This window comes from Apis florea, unplaced genomic scaffold (genome assembly GCF_048593485.1).
Source record: "Apis florea isolate Af1SG1 unplaced genomic scaffold, ASM4859348v1 contig_3081_pilon, whole genome shotgun sequence".
NCBI lineage: Eukaryota > Metazoa > Arthropoda > Insecta > Hymenoptera > Apidae > Apis > Apis florea.
This window is the reverse complement of record NW_028256703.1, coordinates 4,444,419-4,464,677: the sequence shown is the minus strand read 5'-3', so window position 1 is coordinate 4,464,677 and position 20,259 is coordinate 4,444,419. Positions and strand designations below refer to the sequence as shown.

The 20,259-nt window shown below is 43.4% G+C and overlaps 2 protein-coding genes across 3 annotated transcripts; one reads left to right on the top strand and one right to left on the bottom strand.

Moving 5' to 3' along the window:
- The first annotated feature begins 912 nt into the window (after nt 1–912).
- On the top strand, nt 913–14,013 carry Reck (reversion-inducing-cysteine-rich protein with kazal motifs). Its single transcript, XM_003694719.4, has 8 exons — nt 913–2,127; nt 7,476–7,528; nt 9,858–9,941; nt 10,244–10,280; nt 10,373–10,705; nt 10,878–11,313; nt 11,455–12,820; nt 12,915–14,013. Exons 1-8 carry the CDS (start codon nt 1,830–1,832, stop codon nt 13,293–13,295), a joined length of 2,988 nt encoding a protein of 995 aa, XP_003694767.3. The 5' UTR covers nt 913–1,829; the 3' UTR covers nt 13,296–14,013.
- On the bottom strand, nt 3,126–18,532 carry Prp5 (pre-mRNA processing factor 5). Of its 2 annotated transcripts, XM_086909004.1 has the most exons (9): nt 18,374–18,532; nt 17,933–18,204; nt 17,586–17,789; nt 17,238–17,385; nt 16,829–17,143; nt 16,400–16,727; nt 15,187–16,309; nt 14,149–15,083; nt 3,126–3,157 (listed from the first exon to the last, which is right to left on the bottom strand). In XM_086909004.1, the coding sequence occupies exons 2-9, from the start codon at nt 17,950–17,952 to the stop codon at nt 3,141–3,143; spliced, it is 3,090 nt and encodes a 1,029-aa protein (XP_086765130.1). In that variant the 5' UTR covers nt 17,953–18,204; nt 18,374–18,532; the 3' UTR covers nt 3,126–3,140. The 2 variants fall into 2 exon arrangements, with proteins under 2 accessions (XP_086765130.1, XP_086765129.1); XM_086909003.1 differs by lacking the exon at nt 3,126–3,157 and having other exon boundaries at nt 13,969–15,083.
- Nucleotides 18,533–20,259: the final 1,727 nt, after the last annotated feature.

Genomic DNA, 20,259 nt, shown 5'->3' with positions numbered 1-20,259 from the left:
AGAGGCACTCTCTGGTCACCGTACTCGTGAAGGGGAAATTTTAAAAGGAGTTTTCTACCCACGAAAGATCTTTGTTAGAGGTTGAAAAGTGAGCCACGAGCCGAGCTCTATATAACAGAAGATAATGCCATTAACCGTTCATTTTGCAAATTAGTCGTTGAGAGCGTAGCAGCGTTACATTAATAATGGTCCTCATAGGGTACAAAGTAGCGATGTATACGGCATATAAACCGGTATTTTACATTATTTGCAACAACTTCGCGAGGTATTTATCGATGTTCAACTGAAAACTGGTTTTCATCCACACGGGTTTTCTTTCTCTCTCTCTCTCTCTCTCTCTCTCTCTCTCTCTCTCTCTCTCTCTCTCTCTTTCTTTACTCTCCCTCTCTCTTTGCCAATAATCTGCTTTTAAACGAATTTCCCTCGACTCGCGAGCTTTCCTCGCGTTCCCTTCGTCGAAACCTTCCTCTACCTGAAACGACTTCGACCGCGGATTCGCAATTATACGAGGTGCACGTGACTCGTGCACCATGAATCGTATGATTATCGACGATAAAATTGTTATCGCAAATAAGTGCGGTCTGATCGAACGGTTTGGGTGTGCGCGTTTACGAGAATGAAATAACAAGCCTGTTCTATGAAGGAGAAACGAGCAGACGGATAAAGATGCGAAAGAAGAGAGGAAGAGGGAGAAGGGAAGCCTCGAGGAGGAACAATCCATCCACAGCCTACACAGCGCGGATTCAAACGGATTTATCGGCGGAATAAATTAATAAATTACCCGACGAATCGAGACGATTGACTTCACCAGGGGTTCGTAACGTGACCCATCCCATCCCGCGTCGATGATTTTCGAGTCGGGTATTTTTTTATAAAAATATATCTCGATACGTTAAAAACGAAGCGTTTTTATTATTTTGATTAAATTTTTTTATTTTGCCGAATAACATCGTTATTAATTCCTCTCGTTTCCGTATCGAGATTATTGAAAACGGGATATCGCGAGTTCTCACTCGTTACTCACAAAATAAATAAGTAAGCAAGCAAGCAAATATTCCGATGAATAACTGGCAGCAAGAACAGCGGCGCGACTCATTGTCCGTGGCAAGGATCGTAATAGAACGAACGATATCCGTATCTTAACGATATGCTCACGACGATTATGCCCGCTCGTAATATTCGTCGCTCAATCGCTATCGAAGGAAGTACAAGCACGGGTTATCGTATTTATCCGGTGCAGGAATGCAGCTTTCTAACCGACGGGGCCCGGTTCAGCTTTCAGACCGTGCGACTTCCCTCGAATTTATGACTTTCGATGGGATCTCGTTTTTCGGGGTATATATATATATATATATGTATGTATGTGTGTGCGTGTGTGTGTGTAGAGTCACCGTTTGGCTAATCTGTTTGGGGAGAGATAACTGAGAATTTGACCAACTGCTATCGATCCTAACAATGTACGATTATGCTCGATGCGCGTCATCCTATGCGGGATTCCTCCTCGTGTGAATGCAACGACGGAAAGGACGAAGAGGGAAGGGGGAAGGAGAGACGAAGAAATACGTTACGTAGAGATACGTGTGGGTACTGCTTCAAAGATGTCACAATAGCGGTTGCACTGCGTGACAACCGCGCCACGCGTCTTTTCCCTCCTCCTACACGCAATCTCTCCTTTCCTGTCTCTCTTTAAAGAGAGCTCTCCTCTTCTCCCTCTCTCTCTCTTCCTCTCCCTTCCCTTCTTTCTTCCTCACGTTCTCTCGGGGTCCGATCTCTTCCTTCCTCTCACCCACCCGGTAAAAAGCTTGGCGGAGAGAGACCCGAGGCTGCAAATGCCACGAAAAGCTCAGTCGGTCGCGGACTGCGCTCCGGTGCACCTCGTACTCGTCCCGTTCTTCCCGCACCGATATGCCAAGTCTGTTACGATCGTTCCCTGTATCTCGCGCCCCCGTTTCCGTTTATCAATTGAAGATGCGTCGATGGGGCGGCCAGTGATCGAAGCTAGATCGACGATTGGGCAGCGATCAACCGGAGATTATCATCTGCGCCGCACGACCATGCTCGCGATCCTCTCGTTCACGATGTTGGCGGTCATCGCTGTCGCCAATCCGTTCCTCGACGCTGCGCAAGGTAATTCATTTATTTGTCGCTTTATGTCACTCCGCCAATTTTACGACTGTCGCGCGATCAAGAAACTCGACGCTCGAGCTCGCGAAAAAGATCAAAGAGGAGAGGAGAAGGAGAAGAAGAAGAAGAAGAAGAAGAAGAAGAAGAGGAGGAGGGTTTTTTTTAGAGGTCGATAGCTCATCTCGACTTTGCGTTATTTTGCTGCGGTGTATAGATAAATCGTAGTCGTTCCTTTTTTCTTTTCTTTTCGAAAACACGAAAGCGGATATCAACGACACAAAGTTTATGTTATTTCGTCGTCGAGCAACGTTGAAATAATAACGAGGCCGACGAGCAATTTTACCGTATATTTACGAAGACTCTTCGTAATCTTCGCGAGTCTTTTTTTGTGTCATCGCGGCAGAGAGAAGATATCGGCGACAACTTCTGGCCACATGTGCGTTCCTTCCTTGTACTCTCTCTCTCTCTCTCTCTCTCTCCTTTCCTTCTATTAATTCTCGTCGCTTTTGTCAGCATTGCCTTTTCTTCTTCTTCTTCCTTCTCTTCGAACAGCCTCTTCCGCCGTTCGATTCGCGCGGTGATTTCTTAATGCTTTCCCTTCTTCATCCTCGATCCTCTTATCGTCGACGCGCTCGAGAGCCGAGCCGAGGTTTTCTTTATCGAGTTTCCGCGCCCAAGTGTGCTCGAGCAATCGCTTCGCTTTCTCACGATGGGATCTTCTTCATCGATGGGACGTGAAAAAAAGTCGTCCTCTTCCCGAATCGAAACTCTGTTAATTATACTTGTTTCAACCTGCGACAACGAAGGATTAATTAAGAGATTAATTAAAGAATAATACGAATAATAACAACAACAATTTTTTCGTTCCGCATTTCGTCACTCGATCCTCCGATCCTCCTTTAATCTCCCTCTCCTTCTCTCTCTCCCTCTCACTTCTCGTTCTATCTCGAAATTTACTCGATGCACGTGCGTGCGAACGAGGTGTCGCTAACGGTCCTTCGCCTCTCTGCCTCTCTTCAACGCGTCCACGGATCTTGTACAAAAAGATGAAAAAGAATATTATACACGTGTATAAGCACGGGCTGAACTGAACGCAACCGCGTAACCAAATTCATTTATAGGCAACGGAATTTGCCTATTTGACAAACGATGTTTCGAGATTTCTTCAGAAACGCGTCTCTCTCTCTCTCTCTCCACACACGCACGCGCACGCACATCTTTTCGTTTCGTCTCACTTCCGTCTTCTGTCTGCCGATTAGCGCGACTTTTATTCGCCACGGTGTTCACCACTCGATACACTCGGTACACGCATAACGGCTGATGATACACCGTGCTAATCGATATCTCGTAAATTCCTGCGAATTTCCCTCTCTTTCGTTCGAGGCGAATCCCTTTTGCACGTCTATCTATGAGCAGCAAGCACGGAGAGAGTAGAAACGAAGTGGTATTGCTCGTAAAACCAGCTTCTATATATTTCGTGCCATACAATGCTAATGCGCGGCAAACAAGCTCGCTCTCTCTCTCTCTCTTTTCTCTCTGGCTATCGGTTTTATCGATGATCGAAAACCTTTCGTCGTTTCGCACGGAACGACGGCGCAAGGAGGGAGGTGACGACGCGTAAAAGATTTAAACTTGCCTCTTATCTCGTATCGATACACCTAGGCTCAACAAGCTCCATTGTGAATCACCACGGAGTCGAGTTCAAGATTCATTCGCGACCTGTTGCTCACTCGCGATAAAACATCGGTTAACGCGGTGTCGTTCGATCGAGGCGTATAATTTCATGCTTTATGGATGCGCCATCGTAGTGAAATAATATATCCGACTGGTGTTTCAGGCGAAGAAGAAACGGGAGGGAGGGGGGAAAAAGGGATAAGAGAGGGGACACACGTCGTTACGTTGGCCACCGGCTTTTTAACCGTGTTAATACGTGCACAGATCATAGTAATTTTAACGCGCGCCCTCTACGTAAATCCTTTCTACGCCAGCGCCAGCAATTTCGCCTGTCTTTCGACTTGGAAATTGGAACGGCGGCCGTTGCGCAAGCAATCGATTTATAGCAACACTTTGAAATGCATATATCGATCTCGGGGATTGGTCTCTTGGTTAAATTAATGGCATCATCTTTGTCGATCGCTCGTCTCGTGGCCCGAGTTTATTAATCGACCGAAAGGTCTTTCTCCCGAGTCGAGCCTGCTTCTCCCAGTTAACCCTCCTTATGGAACAAGCAGCGACGCACGTTCGTTCGTTTCGTCCAATTCGTTCTTCAAATCTCGTACGACCATCGTCGAACGACGAGGATCGGAAAAAAGAATTTGCAATGCAATGTTGATTAGTCGCGTTTTCGATGACGGTATATATATATATATATATATGTGTGTGTGTATGTATATATATAAATGTATTCAGCATGATCTGCAATTAACGTTCCTGGAAACTTTAACGTTCTGTCCTTTTACGAGCAATCGAGTGGATTTCAGTTGAACGACTTCGTCACGTTTTCCTCGTAAAACAAGATTCTCCGATCCCTGATCGCATTACGAACTACACTTTGGTAATAACATTGAGAAAGAATCTTGATTTGATTATTATTTCCTGAATATCAATCCATTGCATTTCGTATGTTTCGGCCGTATATAATCGCCATCCTACATTTTATTATTATATATATACATACATATACGTATAATATAATTACATTCCAAGGATTCTTGTTACCTCGATGATTGGTGACCGTTTTTTAAATATAAATACACGAAGGGTTGAATTTCCTGTAACAGAAAAAAGAAGAGAAGAAAAGGAAAAAAATAAAGAGAAAATTTAGACCACCGTCTAAATAAGGTGGTTCGTAAAGAAATTCGTTATACGTCCGTCTGGTTGCAACCAGAGATTCCGAAGGAACGAACGATTTCTTTAGACCGGTTGTCGCGAAACGCGTTGCCGAAGAAAGGAACGAGACGCCAAAACGAAGGGGTTAAAGGAGAACGCGACTTCCAATCGGCAAGGCCCTGACACGGTCCACAAGCAGCGTGTAAAGGCAATACACGCTGCCTGCTCGATACACGCTGGCTCGTGGTGAGTCGAGAGGAGAGTGGAGAGAGAGATAAATAAACACATAAAACCCTCGTGACAGCTTCACACGACGGATAAAAACGTATCGAGAGAGACACGTATCTTGATTTTCTCCTTTTTATCCCTCTCCCTCCTCCGCTCCTCCGTAATCGCCCATCTTTTTTTCCCTCCGATCTTTCACTACTCGATCGATTCCTCTCTCTCTCTCTCTCTCTCTTTCTTCGTTAACTTCTTTCTCGAATGGCAGATATAAGTGGCTTTCCAGCAAGGCTTGGCAGCACTTGCCTCCTCCAAGTTTGTGTTGTGTACGATTGTACTAATTAATACGGTATCCTTTCCAGTTTCCTTCCACCTTTTTTTTTCCCCTCTTCCTTCTTCTTTCTTTTTCTTCCGCCTCGAGTACAGCGTAATTATACCCAAGTTATATACCCCGAACAAGTGCGCACTTTTTGCCAGCGGTGTAACAGGAAGAATTCTGGGACCGAGCGCTAATTCAACGTGGTGTGACGAAAGGGATCGGGACGCTCGTTGCGCCAAGCAAGTAAGTGTGACGTAAGCAAGTGTTGTAAGATTATCGAATGGAAATTGAAAACGACTCTCGATCTTAATACGAGGGGAATTAATCAACGGATTGGACGAGAGTTAAGAGATAAAAGTGTTTCCTCGAAAAATAAAGGAGATCGTAAAAAGGTAAAACGATTTTCAATAATCGATCGGCACATGGCTCGCATGCCGATTCATGGAAGTTTCAACTTCCTCGACTTATCTTCCATCCATCTGGGGGGGGGGGGGATTGTCATCGCGAGGCGTGGGAGAATCGTGCGAGTTTTACGACGTGGATGTCACCATTCGCGCACGATATGGCGCAGCTGTGAGAGTGCCAGGCACGGCCCTTTTATATATGCAATCGTATACGTATACGCTTTACATCCACGCATCGACGTGGTGATACGACGTGACGCGCCGAGTGTAGAAGTTAAAGGACGACATGTTTGGATAATTTCGTCGACGAGACATTTTCACAAATGAAAAAGAAAAACTGAAATCGTTCGTAGCGAGGGAAAGGGGGTGGTGGAGAGTCACGGGCCGCGGCTTCAAAGAGACAGAGAGTGGTATTATCCTCGTTTCATTCGAGTGGATAAAATTAAGGGGACGTTCACGACTTAGATCAGGGCAGAAGTCGAACGAGCGGCGAACGACGTCGGCTATTTTTGTTTCGTCCACGAGAGAGAAGCCACAAAACCCGTTACGATTTCAGGCGACGCACTTGCCACGGCGAATTTCACAACCGCCGTCGGCCTGGCATCAACCAACATCAAAGACCATTTTCCTACCTTTCCTCGAACCTTCTAAAATAACGTTTAACGATCCTTCGATTATTTTTAGCAATTTGCCACGAGAACAACTTCCGTGTCCCCCCTCCCCCCCGAAATCGATATTCGTCCAGGCCAGTTGGTATTTCTTCGAAAATCGTGCCCTTTTCCTGTCACCTGTACAAACTATCCACGAACGCTGTGTTCGCGTTCGTTTGAAACGAGTTCGAATCATCGGAATCGGAAGGGAGAGAAAGATATGTGAAAAAAAAAAAAAAAAAGAAAAAAAATTGCATCGAAGGAAAATCGGATCGATTTGGAATGGAAAGTGTATACACGCTACGCTAAGCGCGAACCCGGCGAGGAGTCACGCGGACAGAAACGCAGCAATTTGTGCCCGACTGCTATCTATTAACTTAATTGTAACACGCTTCGAACCCCTCCCCTTCTGTCTCTGCCGTGTGTGCATCGTTTATTGTGCGCTCTTACGATTTTCGGTCCCCGTTCAAAAGCCAGCTCTCACGACCCGCATATCACGCTCGTAAAAGATCGTAAAAGATCGCTTACGCCGGAATGTGACACGATCGCGAGATCGTTTGATAAAAGTGATATCCAAACTATATATATATATATATATGAAATAGAAATAGAAGATAGAATTAGACAGGGATTAACGGAGGATAAAAAGGGAAATTTTCTCGAGTAACGTTCTCGTTTTGTTGTTTGACGAGGAAGGAGAAAGGAGGAGGTGGTTGTTCGAAGAGCCCTTCGAATTTCGGAAGATCCTTTCTCCTTCTCAAGTTGACGCAACGCAGACGACACGCGCGTCTGGTTCGTGTCCAGGGGAAAATGGGAGAAAGGATCGCGGACGTGTCTCCTAAATATAAGCCGTATGTGCGTGCGTCGGAAAGAGAAAGAGAAGAAAGGGAAAAAAATCTATCCGACTCTATTCTTTATCTGTTCCAGAGATGTCCTGCTGTTCCCTGGCCGCCGGATCTTGTCGCAACGACTGCTCCAAGGTATACCCAAGCTTTCCTTTGCCGTTCTTTCTATCCTCGAAAACGAGCACGTGGTAACACTCGCACCCACCCATCCATCGTCCCCTTCCGCCTGTCCCGTCTATTAAATTATACGCGCGAAATATCCCCGCGTGGGAATGCGAGAGAAAGAGCAATTTCAACGGTCCGGAATATAATTTCGCCCAGAAGAGAACGCGATATCGCTGATAAATATCGGCGAGCCCCGAGAGCCACGGTAAAAGGTATACGCCGTGTGTCCACGGATATATTAGGAGGTCTGGGGAAATAAAAAGGAAACGGCGTGTAAGAAGGAGGGAGGCGGAAAGGAGAAAAAGAGGAAGCGGTGGTTTTTCGGGCCACAGGTTCGCTACGCGGGGCGCACGCGTGGTCGTGCAGCTTCTTCAAAACTTGCCCCCTCCTCCTCTCGAGATAATATCGGAGGGCCCGCTGAGAGATTTACGCACGACCCCCCCGGGGGTCCCGCTCGGCTCATTCATACGCAAATATTACGAATTGACGCGCTCCGCTCAACCGGTATCAATGATATCGTGTTCCCGTGCAATTTGTAGCCGAGGGAATGATCGCGGTCTAGGAAGATTTCCTTTTTCTTTCCTCTGCGAAATTCCATCGGCCCGTTGCGGGGTGGTCCGCGCTGTAGTGAGTAAGTTTTTTAACTCTTAACGCTCCGAGACATTTGTCATTTGTTCCGTAACTCCGAAGGCTCCAAATGTTTTTAGCATATCGTATATCGGCAATTGTTATCCGTAGTTAAAACGTGAAAAAGTCTGTACCGTTACGGTTAAACCATTTTTTGACCTTTTCTATGCGTGCTACCAACATGAAGAAAAATAAATATTACGATGAGAATTTAGAGCGATACCGAAGACGTATTTCATTTTCAAGAGTTAAAAGACATTATTGTCTGAATATCGGGAAGAAAATGTTGGTTATGATTCCGACTACTCTTCAAGTAGTAACAGCGAAATTGTATTACCAAAGAGACGAAGAATGAGAATTATGAAAGCGAAGATTTTAATGTATTGCCACAGGTCATTGGACCACAAGTTCACAGATATCGAACAGCCGATACAATATTGTAAATTATTTTTCACGGACGAATTGGTAAATGAAATTAGAAAGAAAGAAACCAACAATTACGCAGAAAGACTTCCTTTATCTCAGGCGCTGAGGGTTAATATCGGTTTTCTCGTGTGTGTACATGTATAAAACCGTCACCGATGAATTATTATTATTATTATTATTATTATTATTATTATTATAGCGAAACGTGAACCGACTGATTAATAGATCCGCGGTGGTCGCGTCCGGTCGAAATGGCCGGAAGTTCTAGCGTAGCGTGGAGAGGAGATGCCTACGTTTTATTTATATCTCTGTAAGTGTGTATTTTAAATTTCTCTCGAAAAAGTTGTTGGACGGATTGAATGTCGATGACACGTATATTTCGATGGGATGCGATAATAACGATTGAGGGGCACGAATTTTCGCGGGGTCGGAATAATTCGAAAAGTTGACATTCGAAAAGTTTGCGAGAAAAATGCACCCCCTTTCGAAATGGCGACGCGGCTCGGCCGCGCATAGCTCCCAGAATATACCAGGACAGAAATATGTGCTCCGTCTCCTCGGTTCGCTATCGTTTACGCCCTTAACATTTGCAACAGTTCAGAACTGTGAAAAGTTCTATTTAAAAACTTTACACGCGCCTCTTTCTCTCCCTTTTCCTTCTTCTTCTTTCTTTTTTCTACTTACTTTTCTACTCTCATAAATAAATCGTCAATGAAGAAGAGGTGGAAAAAGAGTAGGAGTAGGAGTAGGAGAGAGAACGACGTAGACTCGATCGATGGAATTAACGTTCTGAAAAGGAATAACAACCTGTGACCCAGGCTGTGTCCTAACAGGACCCACCGCACGCCAATGGATAGTCGTAACTCGTAACCGTGACGAGACTACGAAATAGACTTGTACGTCCTCGTGGTGGTGTACGTCGATTGCATTTCGAATGAGCCCAACTAAATGGTGGAACAGTCGATAGCCCGAGCGCGGTCTATTGTCATTCAGGGACGGACAACAGGAAATCGTGGCGACTCGTGAAGCGTGCTCGTGTCCTTGATTCTTAATAACTTCTAATGCGTCGTATCTTGCATTCCGAATCGTGGAAATTCCCATCAACATGTTGCTGCGCAGCTGTGCCGTTTTTTTTTTTTTTTTTTTCCCTTCCTCCCCCTCCCTCTCTCCTTTTCCGTTCGAATCGATAAAAAAAAAAGAAAGAAAAGAAAAGAAAGAGAAAAAAATGGTGTCGCGGTGCTTTCAGATCTCACTGGTAGCGTTGGGGGCAGAAGCAGAGGCAAGGGAGAACGCGACGCAGCGCTTGCTAGAGTTATGTTCCCTCGAGCTGGTAAGCCGCTTTTAATCGATCCTTTTAATCCGTGCTCGATGGTCAAAGATCGTCGTCGTGTACGAATACGAAACCGATCCCTCCGACAATACTTTGAGGGAGGGAAAAAAGAAAGAAAGAAAGAAAGAAAGAAAGAAAGAAAGAAAGAGAAAAGGTACGCGAGAGAGATCGATAGATTCGCGTTTACAAAAAGATACCTCTCGCGATACCTTTTTTCTTACGCCTCTCGGTTTTCACGCCTCTCCCTCACTGCTCACTGTAATCCTCGCCTCCTTCAACTTTTCTTTATTATTTCCTTTCAGACAGAATTCTGGGGTTGCGTGAACTCGACGTTGAATGGTAAGAGAGTTTTTTGGAGCGACTCCTTTCGCTTAGAAGCGAAATTAAATTAATTAAATTCCGCGTATTTACTTACACGTCGTGCTCGATAGAGGTGAAAAGGCACGAGAATTGGACGGGAAGACGATGCTGTTACCTGGTGCAGAATCCGATATGTCGATCCACGTGCGCACTGTCAGGATCCAGGAGAAATCTGAACGAATCTTGTCGACCGAGCGACGAACCCGAGTTTTATTCCTGTCTGGAAAGGCGGGAGGAAGCTGAACACTGTTGCGGCAAAGTGTCCAACGATACGTGTAGAACTGTATGCCAAAATCTGTTTTACAAGCGCGAGAAAATCTCAAGTCGGAACGGATGCTTCCACCAAATGCCAAAGTGTTTGAAAAGCGTGACCGAAGTGAAACACGCCGAAAATCCGAAACAACGTGCGTATAAAAGAGACAATCGTTATTTTTTTTTTCCCTTCTTCTTCTTCTTCTTCTTCTTCTTCTTCCTCCTCCTCCTCCTCCTCCTTCGTTTTCCAACTCGTAATCGTAATTTTTTTCTTATCTTTTTCTTATCTGTCGTAACAAGGCCGATATCTGTTTTTGATAACAGATTTGCATTGCTGCAACAAGGCGGACAGTTTACAGTGTATGGAAACGTGTAAAAAGATCCTGTACACGGCAACGACCGATCGAGAGATCTTGAACGCGTTGACGGAAAAATGTGGGCCGCCAATTTCCCCTCAATCGCCGTTTTGGAGCTGTCTAATGAAGTCCGGCTCGCCGAAGCCGGTCCGTCTACCTCTAGATGCGGGCAAATTGTCATGCTGTACCAAAGCGATTAAGCCAAAGTGCCAGGATCTGTGTTGGAGGGCGTTCAAAGCGGACTGGGAATCCTCTTGGCATCCTCTCGACGCCGAATGCTTGTCCTCGAGCCAGGAAGGAGAACTGAGGCGTTGCCTCGAGGACACGGACGATCCTTGCGAAATGGGTTGCGCGGGATTGTCCTATTGCACGCGATTCAACGACAGATCGACCACGCTGTTTAGGTGAAAACGACAGTCTCTTCGTTTTGAACCGTTGCCAAAACTCTACTCCTCCCCATCTCTGCTGCTATTCTTATTCCCTCCCTTCTCATCGTCTTTATTTCTCTCTTTTTTTTTTTTTTTTTTTTCCGTTTAATTCCTCAGGAGTTGTTCGGCCACAACCGACGAGACGGCTAAATTCGAGGCTCATCACTGGTCCAGAGGTGGAATCATTCGGGGATTGAGCCTCCCTATTCGAGTGGCCGCTACTTGCCCACCGGAAACTCTACGGGCTGCCGCGTGTCTGCTGCAACTGAGGCCGTGCGAGACCAAAAGTCACGAGACGAGACTGTGTCGGGAGGATTGCCTCGAGTTGATGGCAAGTTGCGTGGACTGGTCGGCTATCACCGGCCCTCACACGGCGGCCACGTTGTGCGCCAAGCTCTCGCCGGCCAACTCAGACGCGCCATGCGTGTCTTTGAAACCGTTCCTCGACGATCCTCAGGACAACGAGTCCGTGACACGCATGGAGGAGGATATCGCGACCCCTTGCAAGATCAACCCATGCGCCCAGGGCGAAATCTGTCAGTTGCTCCATTACGGCCGACAAGCGTACCGCTGCGTGCCAGCTTGCTTTTTGGGGAAAATGTCCAAGCAATTGGTCCCCGTAGGAACGTGGGTGCAAATTCCGAGTTTCAACCAGGGCTCCCATCAGATCTGCCAGTGCACGTCCTACGGTTTGGACAAGTGCAAAACGTTGAATTACGTGAAATTCAATCCTTGCTCGATACACAATCAGATCATCGCCCACAAGGCCAACTTTTACGTGGAGTGCAATCCCTGCCACTGTTTCGAGGGCGAGTACACGTGTTCGAAGAGGAATTGCGGCGAGATACCCTCGTTGCCCTGCGATTGCCCGCCCCACTACGTCCCCGTGTGCGGGAAATTGGGCTTCACTTTCGCGTCCGGCTGCCTCGCCACCTGCGCAAGAATGTCCGTCAACGACGTGGAATTCGGCAGTTGTTCGTCCCGCGATCCTTGCGCCTCGAATCCGTGCGACACCACGGAGAGGTGCGTGGCAAGGAGCAGGGTATGCTTGTCCGAGCTTCGCAAACCTTGTCGCCAATACGAGTGCGTTCCTCTCGACTGTGACCCACGGGACGAAGCTGGCGGCCCGGTATGCGACAAAGAAAACCGTCAACACCGATCGGTGTGCGCGATGATACGCGCCGGGGCTACGCTGGGATACAGGGGCCACTGTTTGGAAGGATGTACCTTGCGCGGTCCTGTCTGCGGCGCTAACGGGGAGGTTTACGCGAACGAGTGCGCAGCTTGGGCAGAGAGGACGGTAGTGGATTACCTTGGCCCATGCGTGGCCGTTGGATTGATAGGCGATCAGGCTAAGCCTCGTTGCGGCGATTTGGTACAGTGTCCACGATTGATCGTGCCTTATTGCGTCGGGGTGACACCGCCTGGCGCTTGTTGTCCGGTCTGCGGCGGGGCAGCTAAGCTGTTTTATTCGAAAAAACAGGTACGTTACTCTTCTTCTCTTCTACATTTTGGATAAAATATGTGGATCTAGTTACGTTTTTTATTTTGTCCGACTTTTTTCTTTCTTTTTGAAGTTGGACAGGATATACTACGTTATGAAGGAGGACATCGATAAAGACGCGGTTACGCTCGAGGCCCTGTTGTCAGCGTTGGCGCGACAGATTCAAGTGGCGCAGTGCGTTCTTCGGGGCATGATGACACCAGATCGCGACATATTCATCGTTGTACAACCTACATCGAAAAGGCCTTCGACTCTGCAATTACGGGCTTGCGTGACCGAGACTGAAAAACTAGTTACTAGGATTTTAGAGAGGAGCCCTAAAATCACGGTGGAAGTACCCTTAAGCGCGCTCATCAGAGCGGAAATTGCTCATAGTTACATATCAGCTGCCATCACCATTCGAGGATATGTCACGCAAATTTTTCTTGCAATTTTTCTTTACGTTTGCGTTTAATTTTTGTTAGCGATCGAATCAGAAATGTCGGGGGATATCACCGATCGCGGTTAAATAGATGATATTAATAGATTCACCGCGATCAGTGATAATCCTGATTTTTTTCTCAAAGCATTTCTCGAAGTGTGTTGAAGCATTTTCTTTTACCTAATGACCTTACCGCTCGCCGGTATCGTCGAGTTTCATGACTGTGATTCTTCTAGTGCCTAACGTAATATACGGAAAAGTAGAGTGTATTTTCGTCTCTTAATATTGCCAAAGAAAAAGGGGAGTACGTGGAACGTGTACAAAAGGCGCATAAATTACCCAAATACGAAAACATTGGTAGTTTGGTAGTAGTTGAAGGGTGATTATGTTGCTCGTTGTAAGCTGTAAATAAAAGTTAAAAGTCCTAACTTAAGTTACCAAACAAAGTGTCTCATGATTGTTACATTATACATATATTCTCTGCAGATACAATAATCTATTAAAAAAAAAAAAAAAAAAAAAAATGTCGCGCTCCAAATCAAGCGTTCCAAATTTCGTGTCATATCGTGCGTTTGATAGTCAGATAATCTCTTAATTGTATAAGTCGATAAGTTTGGATCGCTTGCAGATACTTTGATCGCTGAATCGATACTGCCATAATTGTTAAGCAAGTTTCGCACGTTATTGTATTGTTAAATACAAAGTGTTTTATATAAACATTTGTAAGTTTTAATAAATTTCTAATATTTTACTCGTACGTTGTTCAATGAAAATAATATACTGTAGTGCGTAAAATTGCATGTACAACGAAAAACATTTCATATTTTTTTTTTCTTTCTTTTTTTTTTCTTTCTTTTTTTTTTTTTTTATAAAACCTTATATCTACCACGTGATGCGGTATGCGCGCCAGACGCTTGCAACTTAATTAATTCTTCTTTGATCAGTCGTGAAACTTCTGCTTTGGCCTTGCTAACTGCTAATTCGCTGGTAGACTCGATAGCGAGATATAATTTCCTCTCGCCTTCGGGTGGCGCTTTACCAGGAGCGATATAAGTTCCCCTAACCGTAAGCCCTGCTTCGGAGTATTCTGAAATCTGTGCAAGAGCTTCCTTGCTCGTAACGCGCCATCTAGCCTGCTGTGGGAAGTCGTTGATCTCTAATTCTTCTTCGTATTTGCGGAACGTTTGTTCACCAGCCTCCACATCGCTCTCAACGAGATCCTCTTCACGAGGCTGATAATTCAATTTGGTGTTCAACTTCGCCGCCAATTGTTCAGCGACCGTTTTCGCTGTAATAAGATTAGTGGGGCCAGCACCTTTAAGTATAGCTTCGGCCGCTTGTTGCGTTGCACCCTTTGCCTCAGCTCCCAAGTTTTTGGCTATGTTGATCTTGGATGCTAATCGTCTGGCTAGTTCTAACTTATCGGTCGCACTTGGCACAGGTTGGCCAGGAACCGCGATATTGGTGGCAGAAGGTCTAGCAATCTCGCGAACCGTCCTTTTTGGTGCCAACATACTCTCTATCTGTTGGTCGATGTCATTCTCTATATCTTCGTCATCCGAGTCTTGTAATCCCAGAGCTGCCTTCTGGAACTTTTTCTTCTCGTTAGCCAAGGCTGCTTCCGATTCATCAAACTTGAACCCTTTCCCGCTAAAACCACCTCCAGTGTGAACCTTTTTACCGTCCGCTGCCTGTCGGGCTTTATACCCTTCCCAAAGTTGACGTAACGGTTCCGGAACGGGGACACCTGCCAATTCGTGAGCGCGCAAAATATCACCCGCATAACGTTCTTGCTCCGATGTAATAAAAGTGTACGCGTATCTACAAATAGAAAATAATTTTTCATTTTTTTTTTTTTTTTTTTTTTCATTGTATTTCGTTAACAACGATATATTCTCTTTACATAGATAGAATAGAAATTTACCCTTTATTTCCAGCTCTTCCTGTTCTTCCACATCTGTGTACATAATCTTCATAATGATTCGGACAATCGTAATTTACCACAAGTATGAGATGTTTTACATCTAAACCTCTAGCAGCGACTGACGTGGCAACTAATAGCTTCGTTCTACCAGCTTTGAAATCTAATATCGTTGAATCCCTATCGCACTGATCAATACCACCGTGAAGCGACATACAGGAGTAAGATGCTTTCATAAGATCCTTCAATAAAGTGTCTGCATTTTCTTGTTTATCGACAAATATTATCGCGGAACCTTTGTCTTGATAATGGCCAAGAATTTCAAGCAATTTGTAAAACTTTTGATCTTCTTCAAGAACTACCACGTGTTGTTCAACATCTTTACAAACGATAGATCTTCCACCCACTTGAACTTCTACGGGTCTGGTCAGAATTCTTCTCGCTAATGCTTCCATTTGACGAGGGAATGTTGCGCTGAAGAGTACAGTTTGTCGATCGGGTCGAACATTTTCCATGATTCGCATTACTTGAGGCTCGAAACCCATATCAAACATTCTATCCGCTTCGTCAAGAACTACGTATGTTACTCTACGTAAATTTGTTACTCTTCCACTGTTAGCGGCCAACATGTCTATCATTCTCCCTGGCGTACAAACAATTATTTCAGCACCTCTCTTCAATTCCGCTATCTGTTCCGATATACCAGTTCCCCCGTAAACGCAAACGTGAGACAGCCCCAAAGATTTTGTGAATTTTTTCGAATCTCGTCCGATTTGCATGCATAATTCTCTGGTCGGTGTCATGATTAGCGCGATCGGGCCATCACCATCCGCTAATGGTGGTTGATCGAGAATATGCCTGAACATTGGCAACAAAAATGCTAAAGTTTTTCCACTACCTGTCTTTGCTATTCCTATCAAATCACGACCAGACATAATCGCTGGAATAGCTTGGCATTGAATAGGAGTTGGTTTTTCATAACCAAGTTTCTTCAGCACCTCTAACTCCTTTTTCGTAACACCGCATTGTGCCCATGACTTAATAGGTTTTGGACAACCTTTGCCTTTCACTCGAATACCTTCTAATTCTTCTTTGTATGCTTCTACTTCTTCCGGTGTCATTCGTGCTAAATATACAAAATATTAAAACAATCATTATCAAAACAAATATACACGCAACAACTACAAATTACGATAAAAATATTAATCGATTTTACCGATTTCAGGTACTTCAACGTAAAACGATTTTCTGAATGGCTGATATTCTGTTGTTGCGTGATCAACTTTGGCTAGTTCGCGCTTTTGTTTATTCGCAATTCCAGCTGCAGTTTCATGAAGATTTTCTCCTTCTTCTTCGCTAGAATATTCAAGACCATCTTGATTCTGCTCGATTAATTCTCCTTTCTGTTTTTGCACTTTCTTTTTAGCAACTCCAGTAACGATCACAACTCCGCCACTTTGTGTACCTCCTGTACCTGTACCGTTATTAGCATTTTTCCCGCCTTTATTATCGAGTTTATTCACTTTTCGAACTTCTTCCTGAACCTATACAAAAATTATATTAATTCTTTGCATATTAACAATATATGTGTATATATATATATATATATATATATATGTACATAAAGTATAGGATATATGCATACCTCTGCCATAAAGGCATCAAGAGGATCAACTTCTTCCTCATCATCTTTAGCTTCTTCCTTAACTTCTTCCACTTCTTCTTTTGTTTCTCCATCTTCTTTGACTTCCTTGTTACTATTTTGAACAACAGGTGTCTCTTCATCACTGTCATCCTCGAGGGACCACTTTTTCATAGGCAACTGTAGATTTGCTAAAATGGATGCCTTACCGTCTTTCTTAGTTGCCTCCAATTCTTTCTTTTTCCTTTCCGCGCGCCACCTCTCTATTCTTTCTCTCCTCTTTTGCATCTCCAGTTCTAATCTTTTCTGCTCTTCTTCCTGATGTGAACGTGTAATATTATAACGTGCAATATTATAGCGTATAAATAAAAGGGTAAAATTAAACAATATCATTCCAATCGAATATAATTACTTTGTCCAACTTAGTGTGATCAAACGGCAACTCATCGCTATCACCCTTCTCTTTCTCCTTTCGCTCTCTTGATCTTGATCTATTCGACCGATCTTTGCCTGAACGCGAAGACTTTGAGCCTGTAAGACGCTTTTCTTTACTGTCTCCACTAGTATACCGAGAACAATCAATGTTAACATCATTATTCCATTATCACATAAATTTTAAGAAAAACTAAAAATCAAATATGATAAGCTGAAATTCTTCATAATTTCTTCAAAATTATAACCATAAAAAGTATTTAACCATATCTTCCATATATTTCAATTTTATAAAATCAAAAAATTATGCGATTATATTCATAATTACCGTTTTCTATCGCGATCTCTATCCCTTTCGGAACGATCTCTTCTATCCCTATCTCGATCTCTAGAACGACTCCTTCTTTCCCTGTGTCGTCCCTTATCACGTTCCCTATCCCTATCTCTACTCCTGGATCGTCGTCGTTTTTTTTCCGGAGTAGCAGAACGAGATCTTGAACGTGATCTCGATCGTCTTCTATGATGCCTATCCCTACGAAGCAATAGATTCAAATTTTTAATATCAGATCAATGGGCATCGAATAATTGATATCGATAGAATGATTAATGGTTTCTAGTAGCACAGATAGTAAAATTAACCTAAAAAAATAGCACAATAAAAGTAATTACACTTACTTGTCACTACTTCGAACCATGATTGACGATGGTACTTAACACCAGAAGAAAATACCGTTGTGAACTTAATTATTTCTCTTATAAGAACATTTGTCACTACTTTCTCCTAATTTTATCACAAAATATACGACATTTACTGTCGTTTACAAACGCAAATCCAAATTTCTCTTACTCTTTTCGATAGTGCTGCCACTTGATCGGAAACTCGAAGCGAAATATAGTTTTATAATATGATAATACAGTTTCGATAATTAACCATTGAAATTACATGTCTAAAATAATAATAAATTTATCTTTCGTATTAATTATATATATTTTGGAATTATAGTATCTCATCGACTATATTATTATTCTAATTTATTATTAAAAAAGAAAAAAAAAAACTTGCAATACAAAATCAAATTAATAAAAATCATTTATTACGAATTATATTCAAATTACCACATATAACTTCTTTCTCTGCACTTCTTGTTTAAACAAACTTTTAGAAATATATTTTCGGCACGAAAATTAAAACTTGGATCCTTAGTAATAATTTAAAATATCTAAATTTTTTTCCCCGATTAACATGGATTTTAGAAGCATGTTCCGAAGTAATTCAGAAAAATGAATGTTATAGCGCCATCTAGCGACAAGAAAACGGAACTAATCTTCGCAGAACAAAATAGAAAATTATAAATTTCGTGACTTTTACGTAAAATTTCTTAACTTTTAAGAGCTTAAATTAATAAAAAGATCGGACTTACTTACGGAAATAACTTACGGACTACACTTCATTTGATTCAATTTCTCTTTATCTTATTTTTTAAAGAAATCTTTGTGACTCGAGAAATGGCGCTAACGGTCAATTCTTGTCCTATCTTTATCCTTGTCCCACTATTTTCTGATCTTTTTTTATATTCTTCATTTTCGGCATTCTGAAGATGGCGTTGATTCCCTAATTTTTACTTTCTTTCCGTCCTTCTCTCTCTCTCTCTCTCTCTATTTACTCTCTTTGTCTATGCTTATTCCGTAAAATTTACACGATCGAGAGACACACATTGTTCCGATATTGGATTAATTATCTTCTTTACCCATCGATTAAAAATCTCAACGAACTCCACTCGAAAATTCTATTCCAACTTTTATACGTTTCGTAAGTATATCTTACGTGTAAATACAATATTTTTTTTTTCTTTCTTATATAAAGAAATCTTCCAAAGATCAAATTCTTTTATTTCGAAAGAATATATAGAGAACGAGAAAAGAAGGAGAAATTAATCCAAATTAAAAATTATTTAACTCGTACGTACGTTAAATCGTACGTATGCTAATCGGTCAGAAAACTCGTAAAAGAAGCAGATGGTGAAGACTCTCGAAGGAAAGTTACTTAAGCAGGTGTAACGTCGAGCACGCGACAGGTGAACGTCGCGTGTTTTTTCTCAGTATATTTTAAGGGATGACGCCACAGTTGAAAACGAAAGATCTAGAGAGAAATACGAAAAAGAAGGAAAGAAAGAAAGAAAGAGAGGAAGAAAGAGCAACGAGGTGACAACAATTGAATGGAACAATCGTTATCTATCGGTAATGATAACTGTAAAATACTTGTATGTACGGTTTCCATTGAATGTTAAACGGAGAAAGACAAACGAGGAGAGAATCCGGGATGGATTCGCCCCGCGTGAAATCACCGCGAGCGCGGAGAGATGTTGCGCGTGCACGCGATAAAAATGACTCGCCTCGTTTGCTTTTTATGCTCGGTGCATATCTCGAGGCATCGGTTTTTCCCAGGACAACGAGATTTCCGATACGCCTCTCCTCTCTTCTATATAATCTACGTGGAGGACGACGAAGAATAAATTTGCCAATGGAATACAAAGTAGCGTCCCACCGCTTCGACTCTGTCGTGCGCCGGTTGAACAGCTTCTTCTCTCGAAGAGGAGGAGGACGGGGCGTCGAGACGACACGATTTTCCATAATAAATTTCTATATCTTCGATTTTCGAAGCGGAGGGGGGGGGGAGGAGGAATATTTGAATAAACGTTTCTTCGTTATGTTTTATTCCACCGAAGAATTCGCGATTTATAAACGAAAACGAAAACTTTTCCTTTTTGGCAGAAATCCCGCTCGATCCTCGAATTCCTTACGAACAAAGAAATAATGCAGTCGGCGTTGGTCGATCGGCGTTCGTCGGTTGCGTGTACACGCGCATCTTTTCGTATAAAGGAATTCCCTCTCTTTTAACAATAACCGATACCTGACCGACAGAAATTCCGAGAAAATCGATTCCTTCTTCGATTTCCTGCTCGAATCGAAGCGGTAAACCGTTCTCTTCGTACGTACGAAGA

What these genes read in the sequence shown, in the direction of transcription:
- Reck (XM_003694719.4), top strand. Translation starts at nt 1,830, where the DNA reads ATGCCACGAAAAGCTCAGTCGGTCGCGGACTGCGCTCCGGTGCACCTC. An exon ending in GTTCCTCGACGCTGCGCAAG is followed by an intron (nt 2,128 to 7,475) that starts GTAATTCATTTA and finishes TATCTGTTCCAG; the next exon opens with AGATGTCCTGCTGTTCCCTG. An exon ending in CGTGAACTCGACGTTGAATG is followed by an intron (nt 10,281 to 10,372) that starts GTAAGAGAGTTT and finishes CGTGCTCGATAG; the next exon opens with AGGTGAAAAGGCACGAGAAT.
- Prp5 (XM_086909003.1), bottom strand. Translation starts at nt 17,952, where the DNA reads ATGGTTCGAAGTAGTGACAA. An exon ending in AGAGATCGCGATAGAAAACG is followed by an intron (nt 17,386 to 17,585) that starts GTAATTATGAAT and finishes TCGGTATACTAG; the next exon opens with TGGAGACAGTAAAGAAAAGC. An exon ending in GGAAGAGCTGGAAATAAAGG is followed by an intron (nt 15,084 to 15,186) that starts GTAAATTTCTAT and finishes TTCTATTTGTAG; the next exon opens with ATACGCGTACACTTTTATTA.